The sequence below is a fragment of the Pogona vitticeps genome, chromosome 2, assembly GCF_051106095.1.
Source record: "Pogona vitticeps strain Pit_001003342236 chromosome 2, PviZW2.1, whole genome shotgun sequence".
Classification (NCBI taxonomy): Eukaryota; Metazoa; Chordata; class Lepidosauria; order Squamata; family Agamidae; genus Pogona; species Pogona vitticeps.
The window spans coordinates 17,338,501-17,352,475 of record NC_135784.1 but is presented as its reverse complement, the minus strand read 5'-3'; the positions used below and the strand labels follow the sequence as shown (position 1 = coordinate 17,352,475).

The following is a 13,975-nucleotide window of genomic DNA, read 5'->3' as shown; positions in this document are numbered from 1 at the left end:
TATACTACACTATATCACATCCATGAAGAGTACCTCTCGTCCCTGAAGGAAATGCAGAAGAAAGCCAAGGATAAAATGGAAATTAGAAACTTGAGCATCTCCCTTCCGCTGAGAGTTACACCCCACTTCTTTCTACTTCACCGAGAATCAGAAGATTGAGCATCTGCCCCCCCCCACTTGAATAGTCTCTCTTTCTACTCACATCAGGATCTTGTGGAACAGTCTTTAAACTGCAATCCTGCAGTCAAGACTGTGCTCACAACACCTGAGTTGGATCCCAGCGGCCTCAGATAGCCGCCTCAAGGTTGACTTAGCCTTCCAGACTTCTGAGGTCGGTCAACTGAGTAGCCAGGTCATGAAGGGGCAATATCTAGCCTCTATCACTAGCTTGTAAACCACCCAGAGAGAATTTCAAGCACTCTGGGGTGGAATATAAGCAGCACCCTTTGCTTTGGCCTTCTCCATGATTCCTTTCAGCGCAATGGACACCTGATAATTTATAATGGCTACTACATGTCCCCATGAATGCCTAGTTTATTCGTTTTCAACTGTTTTCAAGTCTTTCTTGCAACACCTCTTTCGGATTTTGCAAGAGGTTCAGTTCTTAATCAGTTCCCCATCCCAGCTGCCCAACAGAAAGGGAACAGAGGACGCAAAGGACAGGAAGCCATTTCTGAGGGGTCTCCAAAGAGGCCGGAGGGCCGTGATTTTTTGGTCTTTTTTTCTCCCTTTCCCATATTTTGCAGGGCTGGCCTTACCTGTTGGAAAAAGTCCTCCAGCCTTTCTTTTCCTGTTGGGGGTCCCCGCTGTCTTCCCCTTTCTCTGATTTAGGAATTTTCAAAATCTTGAAGCCATATCAAAAGACTTAAAAAAAAACACTAGTAAAAAGGGGTTCCCCTGTCCTATGGGCGATGGGGGGGGGGTTTCCCTGTCGGGTTGTCCGGAGAGTGCCGGGTGGGGGGTGAAACAGAGCTCGCCTTCTACTTCAGGCAGCCCAGGAAGGAGGAAGATCTCGGCCCCCCCTCATCCAGCCCTGCCGGGACTCCCCTTCCTTCGTTCCTTCGTTCCTTCCTCCGAGTCGCCCTGCCAGCCTCTCCCCCGGACTCGGCCTCCCCCTGAAAGGCTGGAAAAGCCCGAAAAAGGCTCCCCTCGAAGCCTCCCCCGCCCGGGCAACCCCGCCGGAGGAAGGAAAGCGGCTCAACCCCTCACCCTCTAGGGGGGGGCTTGGCGGGGATCCTCCTCTCGAGGAGGCGCCTCCCTCCCTCGGCCGAGAGTTTGGGGTGCCCCCCACCCCAAGGGGGCTCCTCTGCCACCCTCTCCGGAGGGGGCTCGGCTTCACCCCCCGAAAGGGCCAGGCAGGGAGCTCAGCTCGCCCGGGAAGGGAAACGCCGCCCAGCCGCCCCGGGAAGGAGCTCAAGCCCCCGTTTCTCTCCGGAGGCTGAAAAACCAGTCACAGGAAGTGGGGGGGTTCTTTTGGGAGAGGACACTTCCTCTGGAGGACTCGCCGCTTCCCCTCTAGGAATCCCAACTCACTGCCTTTAACCCTTAGAGAACCGGGACAACACACACGCCCCCTTTCTGCCTCTCCCGCAACACCACCAAGGGAACATCCTTCCCAACAGCATTCATTCAGTTTTTCTCCTCTGGATTTATACCAATTCTCACCTTACTTCTTTCATCACTGTTTCCAAGACCCAGCAGCAACATGTGCGAGAAATACAATAAACTGACTTAGAAACGAAGAAAGAATTCTATATTTTTAAAAATGTTAAGGATAAAATCACTCAATATTTTAATCAATCCAGTTTTTACCGTAAAGTTTTAATCTTATTTACTTTTACTTTAAGATGAAGTACATGAAGTCTGGTTCTATACTTCTTCCAACACCTGGAAAAGTTGAAGACATACCTTCAGTTATATGGAGTCCCAAAAAGAAGGGACAATATTTAGCAAGAGCTGATTGAGGCTGGTAATAAAAGGCAAGGATGGGAACTCCACTCGAGCGTCTTCAGGAAATGATAAAAATAACTAAGTGACTCAACTCGTTTTCCCCCCCAGTGATTTGGACTCGACTCAAAACCCACTCCTCCCTTTTTGGGGGAGAAAAGGCTTGTTTTCAATAGGCACTCAGAGTTGGGGCACAGAGTGCTGCCTTATGGTGGCGAAGGGGCTTACAGAAAATGGAATGCAGACTTCCAAAGAATAGCAAGGAGAGACAAGAGGGCCTTCTTAAATGGACAATCCAAAGAATTAGAGGAAATTAATAGAAAAGGAAAAACCAGAGAGTGTTCAGGAAAATTGGAGATATTAAAGGAACCTTTTGTGGAAAGATGGACATGATAAAGGATAAAAATGGTAGGGGCCTAATAGAAGCAGAAGACATCAAGAAGAGGTGGCAAGAATACACAGAGGAATTAAATCAGGAAGATTTGAATATCCCGGACAACCCAGACAATGTAGTTGCTGACCTTGAGCCAGACATCCTAGAGAGTGAAGTCAAGTGGGCCTTAAAAAGCATGGCTAACAACAAGGCCAGTGGAGCTGATGGCATCCCAGTGGAACTATTTAAAATCTTAAAAGATGACGCTGTTAAGGTGCTACGTTCAATATGCCAGCAAGTTTGGAAAACTCAGCAGTGGCCAGAGAATTGGAAATCAGTCTACATCCCAGTCCCAAAGAAGGGCAAAGCCAAAGAATGCTCCAACTACCGTACAATTGCACTCATTTCACATGCTAGCAAGGTTATGCTCAAAATCCTCCAAGGTAGGCTTCAGCAGTATGTGGTCTGAGAACTCCCAAAAGTACAAGCTGGATTTCGAAGGGGCAGAGGAACTAGAGACCAAATTGTTAAATTGTGCTGGATTATGGAGAAAGCCAGAGAGTTCCAGAAAAATATCTACTTCTGCTTCATTGACTACGCAAAAGCCTTTGACTGTGTGGACTAAAGCAAATTATGGCAAGTTTTTAAAGAAATGGGAGTGCCTGACCACCTTATCTGTCTCCTGAGAAATCTGTATGTGGGACAGGAAGCAACAGTTAGAACTGAATATGGAACAACTGATTGGTTCAAATTTGGGAAAGGAATACAAGGCTATATATTGTCCCCCTACTTATTTAACTGATATGGGGAATACATCATGCAAAACCAGGACTGGAGGAATCCCAAACTGGAATTAAGATTGCCAGAAGAAATAACATCCTCAGATATGCAGATGATACTAATCTGATGGCAGAAAGTGAGGATTTAAAGAACCTCTTAATGAGGGTGAAAGAGGAGAGCACCAAAAATGGTCTGAAGCTCAACATCAAATGAACTAAGATCAGGGCCACTTGTCCCATCACCTCCTGGCAAACAGATATGGAGGCAGTGGGTTCCATGATCACTGCAGATGGTGACAGCAGCCATGAAATCAAAAGACACCTATTTCTCGGGAGGAAAGCGATGACAAACCTAGACAGCATCTTAAAAAGGAGAGACGTCACCTTGCTGACAAAGGCCCGAATCGTCAAAGCTATGGTTTTTCCTGTAGCGATGTATGGAAGTGAGAGCTGGACCATAAAGGAAGCTGTCTACTGAAGAATGGATACTTTTGAATTGTGGTGCTGGAGGAGACTCTTGAGAGTCCCCTGGACTGCAGAGAGAACAAACCTATCCATTTTGAAGGAAATCAACTCTTGGTGCTCACGGGAAGGACAGATCCTAAAGCTGAGGCTCCAATGCTTTGGCCATCTCATGAGAAGAGAAGACTCCCTGGAAAAGACTCTGATGTTGGGAAAGTGTGAAGACAAGAGGAGAAGACACGAGAGAGGACGAGATGGTTGGATAGTGTCACAGAAGCTACCAACATGAATTTGACCCAACTCTGGGGGGCAGTGGAAGACAGGACAGCCTGGCGTGCTCTGGTCCATGGGGTCACGAAGCGTCAGACAAAACTTAACGACTAAACTGATAGGAGTTCCGGCTTGACGTCGCAACGAGGCAGCAGCAGGAGGACAGAGCTCTGTCCCCTGGGCTGAATTCTGACCTGTTTGGGACACTCCAGGGTGTCAGAACCACCCTGGAGAGGTGGTGAACTGGGGGGGGGGGAAGGAGGGAGGAGGCATTCTGCCAAATATCGAGGTCCTAAACCATTTAGGGCCTTATAAGTAAGCATCAAAACTTTGAAGTTGACACGGAAACAGATGGGCAGCCAATGCAATGCGGCCAGCGTTGGAGAGATGTGTTGGTATTTCCTCACTCCTGTAAGGAGCCTGGCCGCCGCATTCTGCACCACCTGAAGTTTCCGTGTCAGCCTCAAAGGCAGCCCCACGTAGAGCGCATTAAAGTGATCTAATCTTGAGATTACGAGCGCATGCGCCAAGGTAGTGGGCGCCCCGTGTCGAGATAGGGTCGCAGCCGGGCAATCCGCCAAAGATGGAAAAATATGGTGTGGACTACCGACGCCACCTGGGTTTCCATGGTGAGCATCGGGTCCATATATATGCCCAGGCTGTGGAACCCACTCTTCACAGCCAAGGTGGCCCCCCCAAACGTGAGTCACCCAAGCCACCTACCACGGGAGCACCCACCCTCAGAACTTCCGTCTTAAATCACAGAATCACCATAAGTCAGAAGTGCCATGACAGAACAACACCTATATTTGTGCTCAAGGTGGCTTAGAAACTTATAAAAAGAAGAGAAACAGATAAAAACACATTTAGCTTAAAAAAATACAACCCTGCCTTGCCATCATCCCATTCATACTAAGCTATTATAATTAAAACCATGATAATAGCAAAGGATGCAGATACACTGTTACTGGGTTCGTTAAAGATCTGGAACAGTTCCTCCTTTTTGGCGGGAATTGACGACTGAGTCTCCTTTTGAACGTTAACAAGTTTATTTAATTTAACATTGGGTGAATCTACAACAACTTCTATTGGTTCAAAACAACTAAAATCTGGTAACTGCCCAAATTGTGAGGATGATAACTCTCTCTGTAAATGGACAAGATTCATTGAAGGGTTGGCCTGAAACGTTCCCCCTCTCAGGGCTTCCTCAATGAAGCACTTTGAACTGCACATATTGTCCAACATCAAGGTTGTCTGGCTCAATCTCCACCTGGTGGTGGATGATGGAAGGAAAGGTCCAGCAGAAACCACCTTCCTCGAGTGACCTTTCCCCCACCGGAAGACCAGGCCCGTCCATTCTAGGGCTTCAGCCGACGTCCTCTTCTCTTTAGATTTATCCAGATCAGGTACGAATCCTCCTACCTTCAGATTAGGGAAATCTTCTAACAACCCGTGCACTTTCCCTCGTCTTCCCTACTTTTATATCTCTTTTCTGCTCAGACATCTCTAGCTGAGGGGACTCCATTCTTTCTCCTTTGGGTCTATTGCTCCTTCAATTACACGAATGGAAAAAAACAAGCAGCATAGTGGGTGAAAGATGTGCCAACTGAAATTTTACTCCCTCCTTAAAATCAGTCAAGAGTTGGCACTGGCTTTTGTGACCTACAAGCAACAGACGAGCAGCCCTTTCCTGCATGATATTTCTGAAACTGTTGGTATTTTTTAACAGGCCCTCTCCTGAAAAATCTTAACAGGCTCGTAAAAAGCCAGGCAGTCGGTCCATCAGGCAGTTGATCCTCAGTCGGTGCAGGTGCTTCAAGAGTTACAGCCGAGACCGTGAGATCAGCCTGCTTATGCAACAAGAAGCCAGATCAGGTCTTTCAGACGTGGGGAAGCTACGATCACAATATGCGGGTCAATCATTGGACACAGGTTGCGCCACTTGAATGGGGCTCCTTTTGTACTCTGTGATTTCAGTTCCCAGATCCTTCCCTTTTCCAATAGGCTCACAATACCGCCTGAAAGGCTATCTCCGCAGCCTCTCACATTCGACCGTGCAATTGGGAGACTCTAGAATTCAAGGCAAGGAGGACCATCCCAAGAGGCAGAGAGTGAAGAATGACTGCTTGAGTACAACTCTGAAAGAGGGAGTGTCAGCTGATGACGGGATTTCTTTAGAAAAAGGATTCTGCAAAAGGATTTCCTTTCAAGGGGGGCCATTCAACTTCCTTTTAGGTGTCTACTTCCATGAATGAAACCATGCTTGCCGATTATATCAGGCCAAAACAACAAAAGCAGAAATAGATTTTTCATTAAGAATAACCAGGATAAGTCAGGAGGCACACTTTATTATGACCAGCTCTCCACCATCCTCTACCATGACTGCAGAAAGAGGAAAATAAGAAAATGGGGAAATTTCATTATGTCATGAAGTGACCGTGGAAAAAAGTCACCAGCATTTTGTTTTCTCTAAGACTCCATTAACAAAACAATTGGTGGGATTTAAACTTTACACCTAGAAGGGTCTCCATGCTGTAAAAGACAGTCTTAGCCACTAAAAGGAAAGTGGAGTTAATTTTCTCATGAATGTCTTCACCAACAACTGCAATAATTCTCCTGTGTAGGCTTCCCTTGTCTATATACTCTGTGTTGTAAATTGGAAATGAAATCTTTCGCACATCCCTGGTACAGTGGTGCCCCGCATAGCGAGGTTAATCCATTAGTTTAATGCGTTCCAAATGGGCCCAAAACTCACCATTATCCGATGTTTCCCCATGTTTCGACGGCCATTTTGGGTGTCCCGGCAGCCATTTTGGGTGTTCTGGTGGTCATTTTGGGTGTCCTGTGGCCATTTTTGGTGTTCCGGCGGCCATTTTTGGTGTCTGGCGGCCATTTTAGAACCGCCGAACAGCTGTTCCCCTATCGCAATGCGAGCATGCGCTCGCATTAGCAATGGGGAAATCCGCATCGCAATGTGGATTCATCGTTAAACGGTGCGCTTGTTATGTGAGGCACCACTGTATTTATTTGGATTCTTTCCTGTGTGGATTCTCTCATTCCACATGATATCCAACTTGAATTATCTGGTGTACATGAAAAAAATCCCTGGCTTGCATTTATATCACCTGACCCTTGTGTCCCTGAATGTGTAAATTCTCAGCAAAATGTTTCCTGTACTCTTGGCATTTATATGATTTCTTTCCAATGTGGACTCGCTGGTGTCCGAGAAGGTGTGAACTCTGAGTAAAACATTTTCCACATTCTTTGCATCTGTATGGTTTTTCTCCAGTGTGGACTCTCTGATGAGTCAGAAGGTTTGCGTTGTGAGCAAAAAATTTCCCGCACTCTTGGCATTTGTATGGTTTTTCTCCAGTGTGGACTCTCTGGTGTCCGAGAAGGTGTGAACTCTGGGCAAAGCATTTCCCACATTCTTTGCATTTGTATGGCTTCTCTCCAGTGTGGACTCTCTGGTGTGTCAGGAGGTTTGAATTGCGATTAAAAGATTTCCCACACTTTTGGCATTTGTATAGTTTCTTGCCCGAGTGGGGTTTCTCGTGTGTCATAAGGTGTGAAATCTGAACTAAATGTTTCTCACAATCTTGACATTTGTGTGATTTTGCTCCTGTGTACACTCCCTGCGGTGTCAGAGCACTTGAAGTATGAGCAAAACATTTCCCACATTCTTCACATTTGAATATTTTGGGTCCTGTGTGGATACTCAGGTGTGCAAGAAAGCTTGAATTGTATGTAAAACATTTCCCACACTCCTGGCATTTGTATGCTTTCTCTTTTATGTGGACTCTCCGGTGTCTCAGGAGGTTTGAACTGCGATTAAAAGATATCCCATGCTCCTGGCGTTCATAAGGTTTCTCTCCTGTGTGGACACACTGATGTAGAAGTAGGGTTGAAGTATCTGTGAAACATTTCCCACACTCCTGGCATTTGTATGGTTTCTCTCCTGTGTGGATTCTCTGGTGTGTCAGGAGGTTCGAATTGCGATTAAAAGATTTCCCACAATCATGGCATTTGTAAGGTTTGTCTCCTGTGTGGACTCTCTGATGTGTCAGAAGGTGTGAATTGCGTTTAAAAGATTTTCCACATTCCTGGCATTTGTATGGTTTTTCTTCCGTGTGGACACTCTGGTGTGCAAGAAGAGTTGAAGTGTAAATAAAACATTTTCCACATTCTTGGCATTTGTATGGTTTTTCTCCAGTGTAGAGTCTCTGGTGAGTCAGAAGGTTTGCATTGCTAGCAAAACATTTCCCACACTCTTGGCATTTGTATGGTTTCTCTCCAGTGTGGACTCTCTGGTGTCCAAGAAGGTGTGAACTCTGGGCAAAGCATTTCCCACATTCTTTGCACTTGTATGGCTTCTCTCCAGTGTGGACTCTCTGGTGTTTAAAAAGGCCTGAATTCTGAGCAAAACACTTCCCACACTTCTGACATTTGTACGGTTTCTCTCCTGTGTGGACTCTCTGGTGTGTCAGTAGGTTTGAACTGCGATTAAAAGATTTCCCACACTTCTGGCATTTGTTTGGTTTCTCCCCGGTGTGGACACTCCGGTGTGTCAGGAGGCATGAATTGTGATTAAAAGATTTTCCACACTCCTGGCATTTGTATGGTTTTTCTTTCGTGTGGACACTCTGGTGTGCAAGAAGAGTTGAAGTGTATGTAAAACATTTTCCGCATTCCTGGCATTTATACGGTTTCTCTCCAGTGTGGACTCGCTGGTGAGTCAGAAGATTTGCATTGTTAGCAAAACATTTCCCACACTCTTGGCATTTGTATGGTTTCTCTCCTGTGTGGACTCTCTGGTGTCCGAAAAGGTGTGAACTCTGGGCAAAGCATTTCCCACATTCTTTGCATTTATATGGTTTTTCTCCAGTGTGGACTCTCTGGTGCATAAAAAGGCCTGAATTATGAGCAAAATATTTCCCACACTTCTGGCATTTGTACGGTTTCTCTCCTGTGTGGACTCTCCGGTGTGTCAGGAGGTTTGAATTGCGATTAAAAGATTTCCCACACTTCTGGCATTTGTACGGTTTCTCTCCTGTGTGGACTCTCCGGTGTGTCAGGAGGTTTAAATTGTGATTAAAAGATTTTCCACACTTTTGGCCTTTGTATCGTTTTTCTCCTGTGTGGACACTCTCATGTGCAAGAAGAGTTGAAGTGGAAGTAAAATACCTTCCGCTTTCCTGGCATTTGTACGGTTTCTCTCCTGTGTGGATGTGCTGGTGCAACTGAAGGAAGAAATGCCTGGCAAAACATTTCCCACATTCCTGACATTGGTATTTTTTAACTCCTCTGTTGCTGTCATAGGGTTCTCCTCTGGCAGAAATTTTCTGATCTGTAGGAGGAACAACAAGCATAGAAAAGAGTGAATCCCAAATGTGAAAGAAAAAAATGCTCTGGAAGGGGAAAAGGTCTCTACATAAACCAGAAAGAGCCAGAAAGGGAAACAAAGTATGCAAAAAAAAGGGTAAATACTGTCATTTTCCTTCTTCACATCTTTTGATCTTCAGATATGCAGAGCCTGGCATTTTTTTCTCTAGGAAACCTTCTAGTAGTTTTTCACCTGCTGAGTGAAGCAACTTAGAACTTAATACAGTGGTGCCTCGCTTGACGATGTTAATTAGTTCCAGCGAAATCGCTGTAGAGCGAAACCGTCATCAAACGAAACTAAAAAACCAATTGAAACGCATTGAAAACCCTTCAATGCCTTCCAATGGGCTGAAAACTCACCGTCCAGGTGCCTGTAAAGCGAAAAATGGCTCCTGAACACAGCGCGGAGCTATTTTGTACACCTGGCCGCCTTTTTGAAAACTCGACAATCAGCTGTTTTGATCGTCGTAAAGCAAAAATCGGTTCCCGAAGCAGGGAACGGATCATCGCAAAGCGGAAAAACCCCATTCAAACCATCGTTTTGCGATCACAAAAGCAATAGCAAAAACCTCACAGTCAAGTGGATTTGTCGTTAAACGGGGCAATCATAAATCATAAAGAAGGAACATGAAAACCTGCCATGCTTGCACAGACTAACATGGCTACTACAACTACTTACTCATGCAGAAGCACCCTTGGCAATTAGAAAACCATCATCTTCACCCCATATTTGCCACTATCACTAGGGTAGAAAGAACTGCAGCATTACACAAAGAGTTAATAAAAACCATATGAAAAAGATTGTATCTTTTTAAAAAGGCCTCCATCCTTTCTTTCTTAAGAACAGCACAGACATAACATGGAAATCGGACATCATCAACCACTGAACAGTGGCATGAACTACTATGCAATTAGCCTCTGTCATCACGGGATCACACTGTTGACCCATATTTAGCCTGATGCCTACCCAGACTAAATCGAAATCCAGAAAACTATGCATTCAGGCAGAAAGCCTGGCATTTCTCATTCAATATTATTGAACTCAAAAATCAAAACTGTTTTGTGCTGATTTGGGAACACCAATTTGGCATGTGTTAAATAGCCATGAATGCTAACCAGCTGTAAAATCACAGCGATGTCATCAGAACAAAAAAACTAGAATTGTGTCGAGAGCCCACTAACGAGTGAGAAAGATTTTTCAATACTATGGAGTGTCCTCACAACCCACCTTTTAATTTAAAATGAAGCATTTTTGTCTTTAAAGGTGAAGGCTACCATAAGGTGACCAGAGGTCTTAGCTGCAATCACAATTTGCTGTTCTTCAGTTGTTAAGTTGTGTCCAACTCTTCATAACCCCATAGACCAGACCATGCCAGGCTCTCCTGTCTTCCACTGCCTCCCGGAGTTTGGTCAAATTCATGTTGGTCGCTTCGATGACACTGTCCCACCATCTCATCCTCTGTCATCCCCTTCTCCTCTTGCCTTCACACTTTCCCAACATTAGAGTCTTTTCCAGGGAGTCTTCTCATGAGATGGCCAAAGTATTGGAGCCTCAGCTTCAGGATCTGTCCTTCCAGTGAGCACTCAGGCTTGATTTCCTTCAAAATGGATAGGTTTCATCTCCTTGCAGTCCAGGGGACTCTCAAGAGTCTCCTACAGCAGTGGTTCTTAAGGTGGGCGATAATGCTCCCCAGGGGGTGATTTCATTTTTCAGGGGGGCAGTAGAACGAAAAGGGGCGGTGTGGGGGCGGTGGAACAGAAGGGGGGCGGTAGGGGGGCACTGGAGCAAACCAAACCTGTGAAGGCAGCTGCAGCCACGGTGCTGGCAGTGGATCTAGTGCCGCTGCCACCAGACTATCCAGCTCTTTCTGCCTGCCACGTCTCGCCTTTCTCCCTTAGGGGAGCACCAAGTGTGGATTGGGTGAAAGGAAAGGGTCTCTCGGGTCCCCATCCTCAGCCGGTGGAGCGCTGTCTTGTCCCTGAGTGGGAGGGAGAGACAAGCCCCGTTTGTCCATCCTGCCTTGCCGCCCACCTTCCCGCCTGTTGCAACGGAAGCGCGGAGAGAAACGGGTTGGTTTAAGGTGGCGTGGCAGGATTTCTAGGGACAGGGATGGCTTGGGTCATCCTGGGTGGGTGGCAATTCGGCAGCTTTTCCGGCTTTTCTTGTTGTCCTGTTGTAGCTGGCTGGCTGTCAGGGGGGGAGAAAGTTCACCTGGCCAACTTTAAATGACTTTGAGGGACGTCGAACTTGAGATCTTCCCCTGTCTTCCATGTACACGGGTGTGATGTGCCTCTATGTGTAAATCCTCTGGGAGAGAAAGCTCTCAAATTGAACTGAGAGCGCTGAGGGCAAAATTCATGGGGCTGTCATAGAGAGACAAGCAAACGCACTGCGGAAAGTCAGCCGTTCCTTTTTCTCCCTGAACCCTGAGGATCTGTCCAGTGAAGGTGAAAAGGGCAGCATGTCAGTGGCTTCAATATAACAGTTTGCTTCAAGAAGGGGGTGGCGGGGGCACTCCAAAAGGTTTAAACTACAACTCCCACAATCCCCTGCCCTTGGCCTACCTTCCTGCCCATTGCAACGGAAGCACGGAAAGAAACAGGTCGGTTTGGGGTGGCGTGCCATTTCTCATTGAGCTATTTTCATGTCTTGTTTTGTGTTTTGCCCATGGGTGATTGATTGATTAGGCATCCTTCAGTCTCAAGAGACTATGGTAACGTGCTCTGTATGGAGGACTTGGAACAGCATATCGTGTGGCTGAGAAGGCCAATTTGAGAGTCACCATCCCTTCCATACTGAACACAAATACAGTCTGTCCCCTGTCCAGCTCCCCGATTTTGCTGCTTTCGGGACTGCCTCTTTGCCTCAGCCTGCTGGACAAGGGTCACTTCAAATTGGGAGAGGCTGTGATGCAACGCCTGCCTCCAGGCTGAATACTCAGATGTCAAGGTTTCCAATCTGTTGAGGTCCATTCCTAAGGCTTTCAGATCCCGCTTGCAGATATCCTTGTATTGTAGCTGGGGCCTCCCTCTGGGGCGATTTCACTGCACTAATTTTCCATACAGGAGATATTTTGGAATCTGATGTCAAAGGGATCTGATGTTGAGCCATCAAAAACTACGGTGCCCTTCATTCCCCCATGAAAGGACCTGATGATGTTAAGGAGTTGAGGTGGACATCCAATCTTGGGAAGCATTTTAAAAAGGCCCTCCCTGCTAGCCAAATCAAAGGCCGTTGTGAGATCTATGAAGGCCACAAAGAGTAGCTTTTGTTGTTCCCTACATTTCTCCTGCAACTGTCTGAGGGAGAATACCATGTCAGTGGTGGATCTATTAGCTTAAAATCCACACTGTGATTCTGGAAAGATTCTGTCTGCAAGGACCTGGAGTCTCTTCAGCACAACACGGGCAAGCAACGCTGAGAAGAGAGATGCCAGGGTGGTTATTGCAGTCACCCCTGTCTCCTTTGTTCTTATACAGTGTGGCAATGTTTGCTTCGTTTTTGAATTGTTGTCATTCTCTGTAAAACATTTTGTGTTTCTCTTTGTATTGTACTCTACTTTTTAACATGCACTCCAGTTCAATATTATATTTTGATTTCTCATTTTTATGGTTTCAATTTTTTTATGCTCTTTGTGTAAACTTTTTGTGTAGAGATCTATATATAGTGGTGCTTTGCTTGACAACGATAATCTATTCCAGCAAAATCGCTGTACAGCGAAATCATCGTCAAGCGAAAGTAAAAAACTCATTAGAATGTATGAAAACTGGTTAATGCATTCTAATGGGGAAAACACCTCATCGTCCAGCGAAGATCCTCCATAGGGTGGCCATTTTCTGGTGCCTGTAAAGCGAGCAATCAGTCCTAAACACAGCAGGGAGCCATTTTGCACAGTGGGGAGCCATTTTGTGACCCACCGATCAGCTGTTTCAAAACCATCATTAAGCGAAAAATCGGTTCCCGAAGCAGGGAACCAATCATCGTAAAGCAGATTTCCCCCATTTAAACATCATTTTGCGATTGCTATTACAATTGCAAAAAACTCATCGTAAAGCGGATTCGTTGTGGAGCAGAGTAATCATCAAGCGGGACACCAGTGTATATAATTTGTAGCTCTGATTTTTGTTGCTTTCCTTCTGTAAAATTTCTCTTTGCATCTTTTTAACCCTTTTTATAGTGTGCATGAATATGTATTTTCCTTGAATCTTAATTTAATTTCAGAGTTTTTGTCTTGAAATTTTTAGTTCCTGCATTGCTGTTTGTTTTTAAGCCCTTTTTATACAGTGGGGTCTTGACTTAAGAACGGCTTGAGTTAAGAACATTTTGACTTAAGAACCACTCTCATAGGAAAATATTGACTTGACTTACATACTTAGATTTGAGTTAAGAACTGAAAAAAACCACGTGGGAGGCAGTGAAAGTGCAGAATTGGAACTTTCAGTTAACTGTTGGCCAGTGAAAAGGGTGCCTGTCTGCTTCCTCACTCCTCCCAGCGTTTAGAGAGTGGATTGGGAGACAGTCTTCGGACTGCCTGGTACTGTACTGCCTGGACTGTATTTTCCCTGCCTTCCCTGAACCTTTCTTGACCTAAGAAAAAAAGAAACAAAATAGTGGTCGAAGGTGGAATAGCAGCTTCCCATTAGTTTCTATGGACGGAAAATAGCAGATATGGATCAAATGGTTTTCAATGCATTCCTATGGGAAATGCAGATTTGACCTGAGAACTTTTTGACTTGAGAACCGCCTTCCAATACGGATTAA

General features: G+C 45.7%; 1 protein-coding gene and 1 long non-coding RNA gene across 30 annotated transcripts in view; one reads left to right on the top strand and one right to left on the bottom strand.

Moving 5' to 3' along the window:
• Positions 1 to 3,310, top strand: part of LOC144587481 (uncharacterized) — a 152,305-nt gene extending 148,995 nt beyond the window's left edge. The window contains exon 2 of the long non-coding RNA XR_013542636.1: positions 2,371 to 3,310. This is a non-coding gene — a long non-coding RNA (uncharacterized LOC144587481). The remainder of the gene's footprint in view (positions 1 to 2,370) is intronic.
• Positions 1 to 13,975, bottom strand: part of LOC110071305 (uncharacterized) — a 204,317-nt gene that overhangs the window by 111,632 nt on the left and 78,710 nt on the right. For 14 of the 29 annotated variants that reach the window (XM_078388047.1, XM_072988090.2, XM_072988092.2 and 11 more), the window contains one exon: positions 4,862 to 9,178. The exons of 10 other annotated variants lie outside the window; for them this stretch is intronic. In XM_078388047.1, the coding sequence (XP_078244173.1) occupies positions 6,948 to 9,178 (2,231 nt within the window). In that variant the 3' untranslated portion in view covers positions 4,862 to 6,947. Of the gene's footprint in view, positions 1 to 202; positions 2,178 to 4,861; positions 9,179 to 13,975 lie in introns of those variants that run through there. 5 more of the 29 variants (XR_013542610.1, XM_078388036.1, XM_078388037.1 and 2 more) reach the window with 5 other exon arrangements.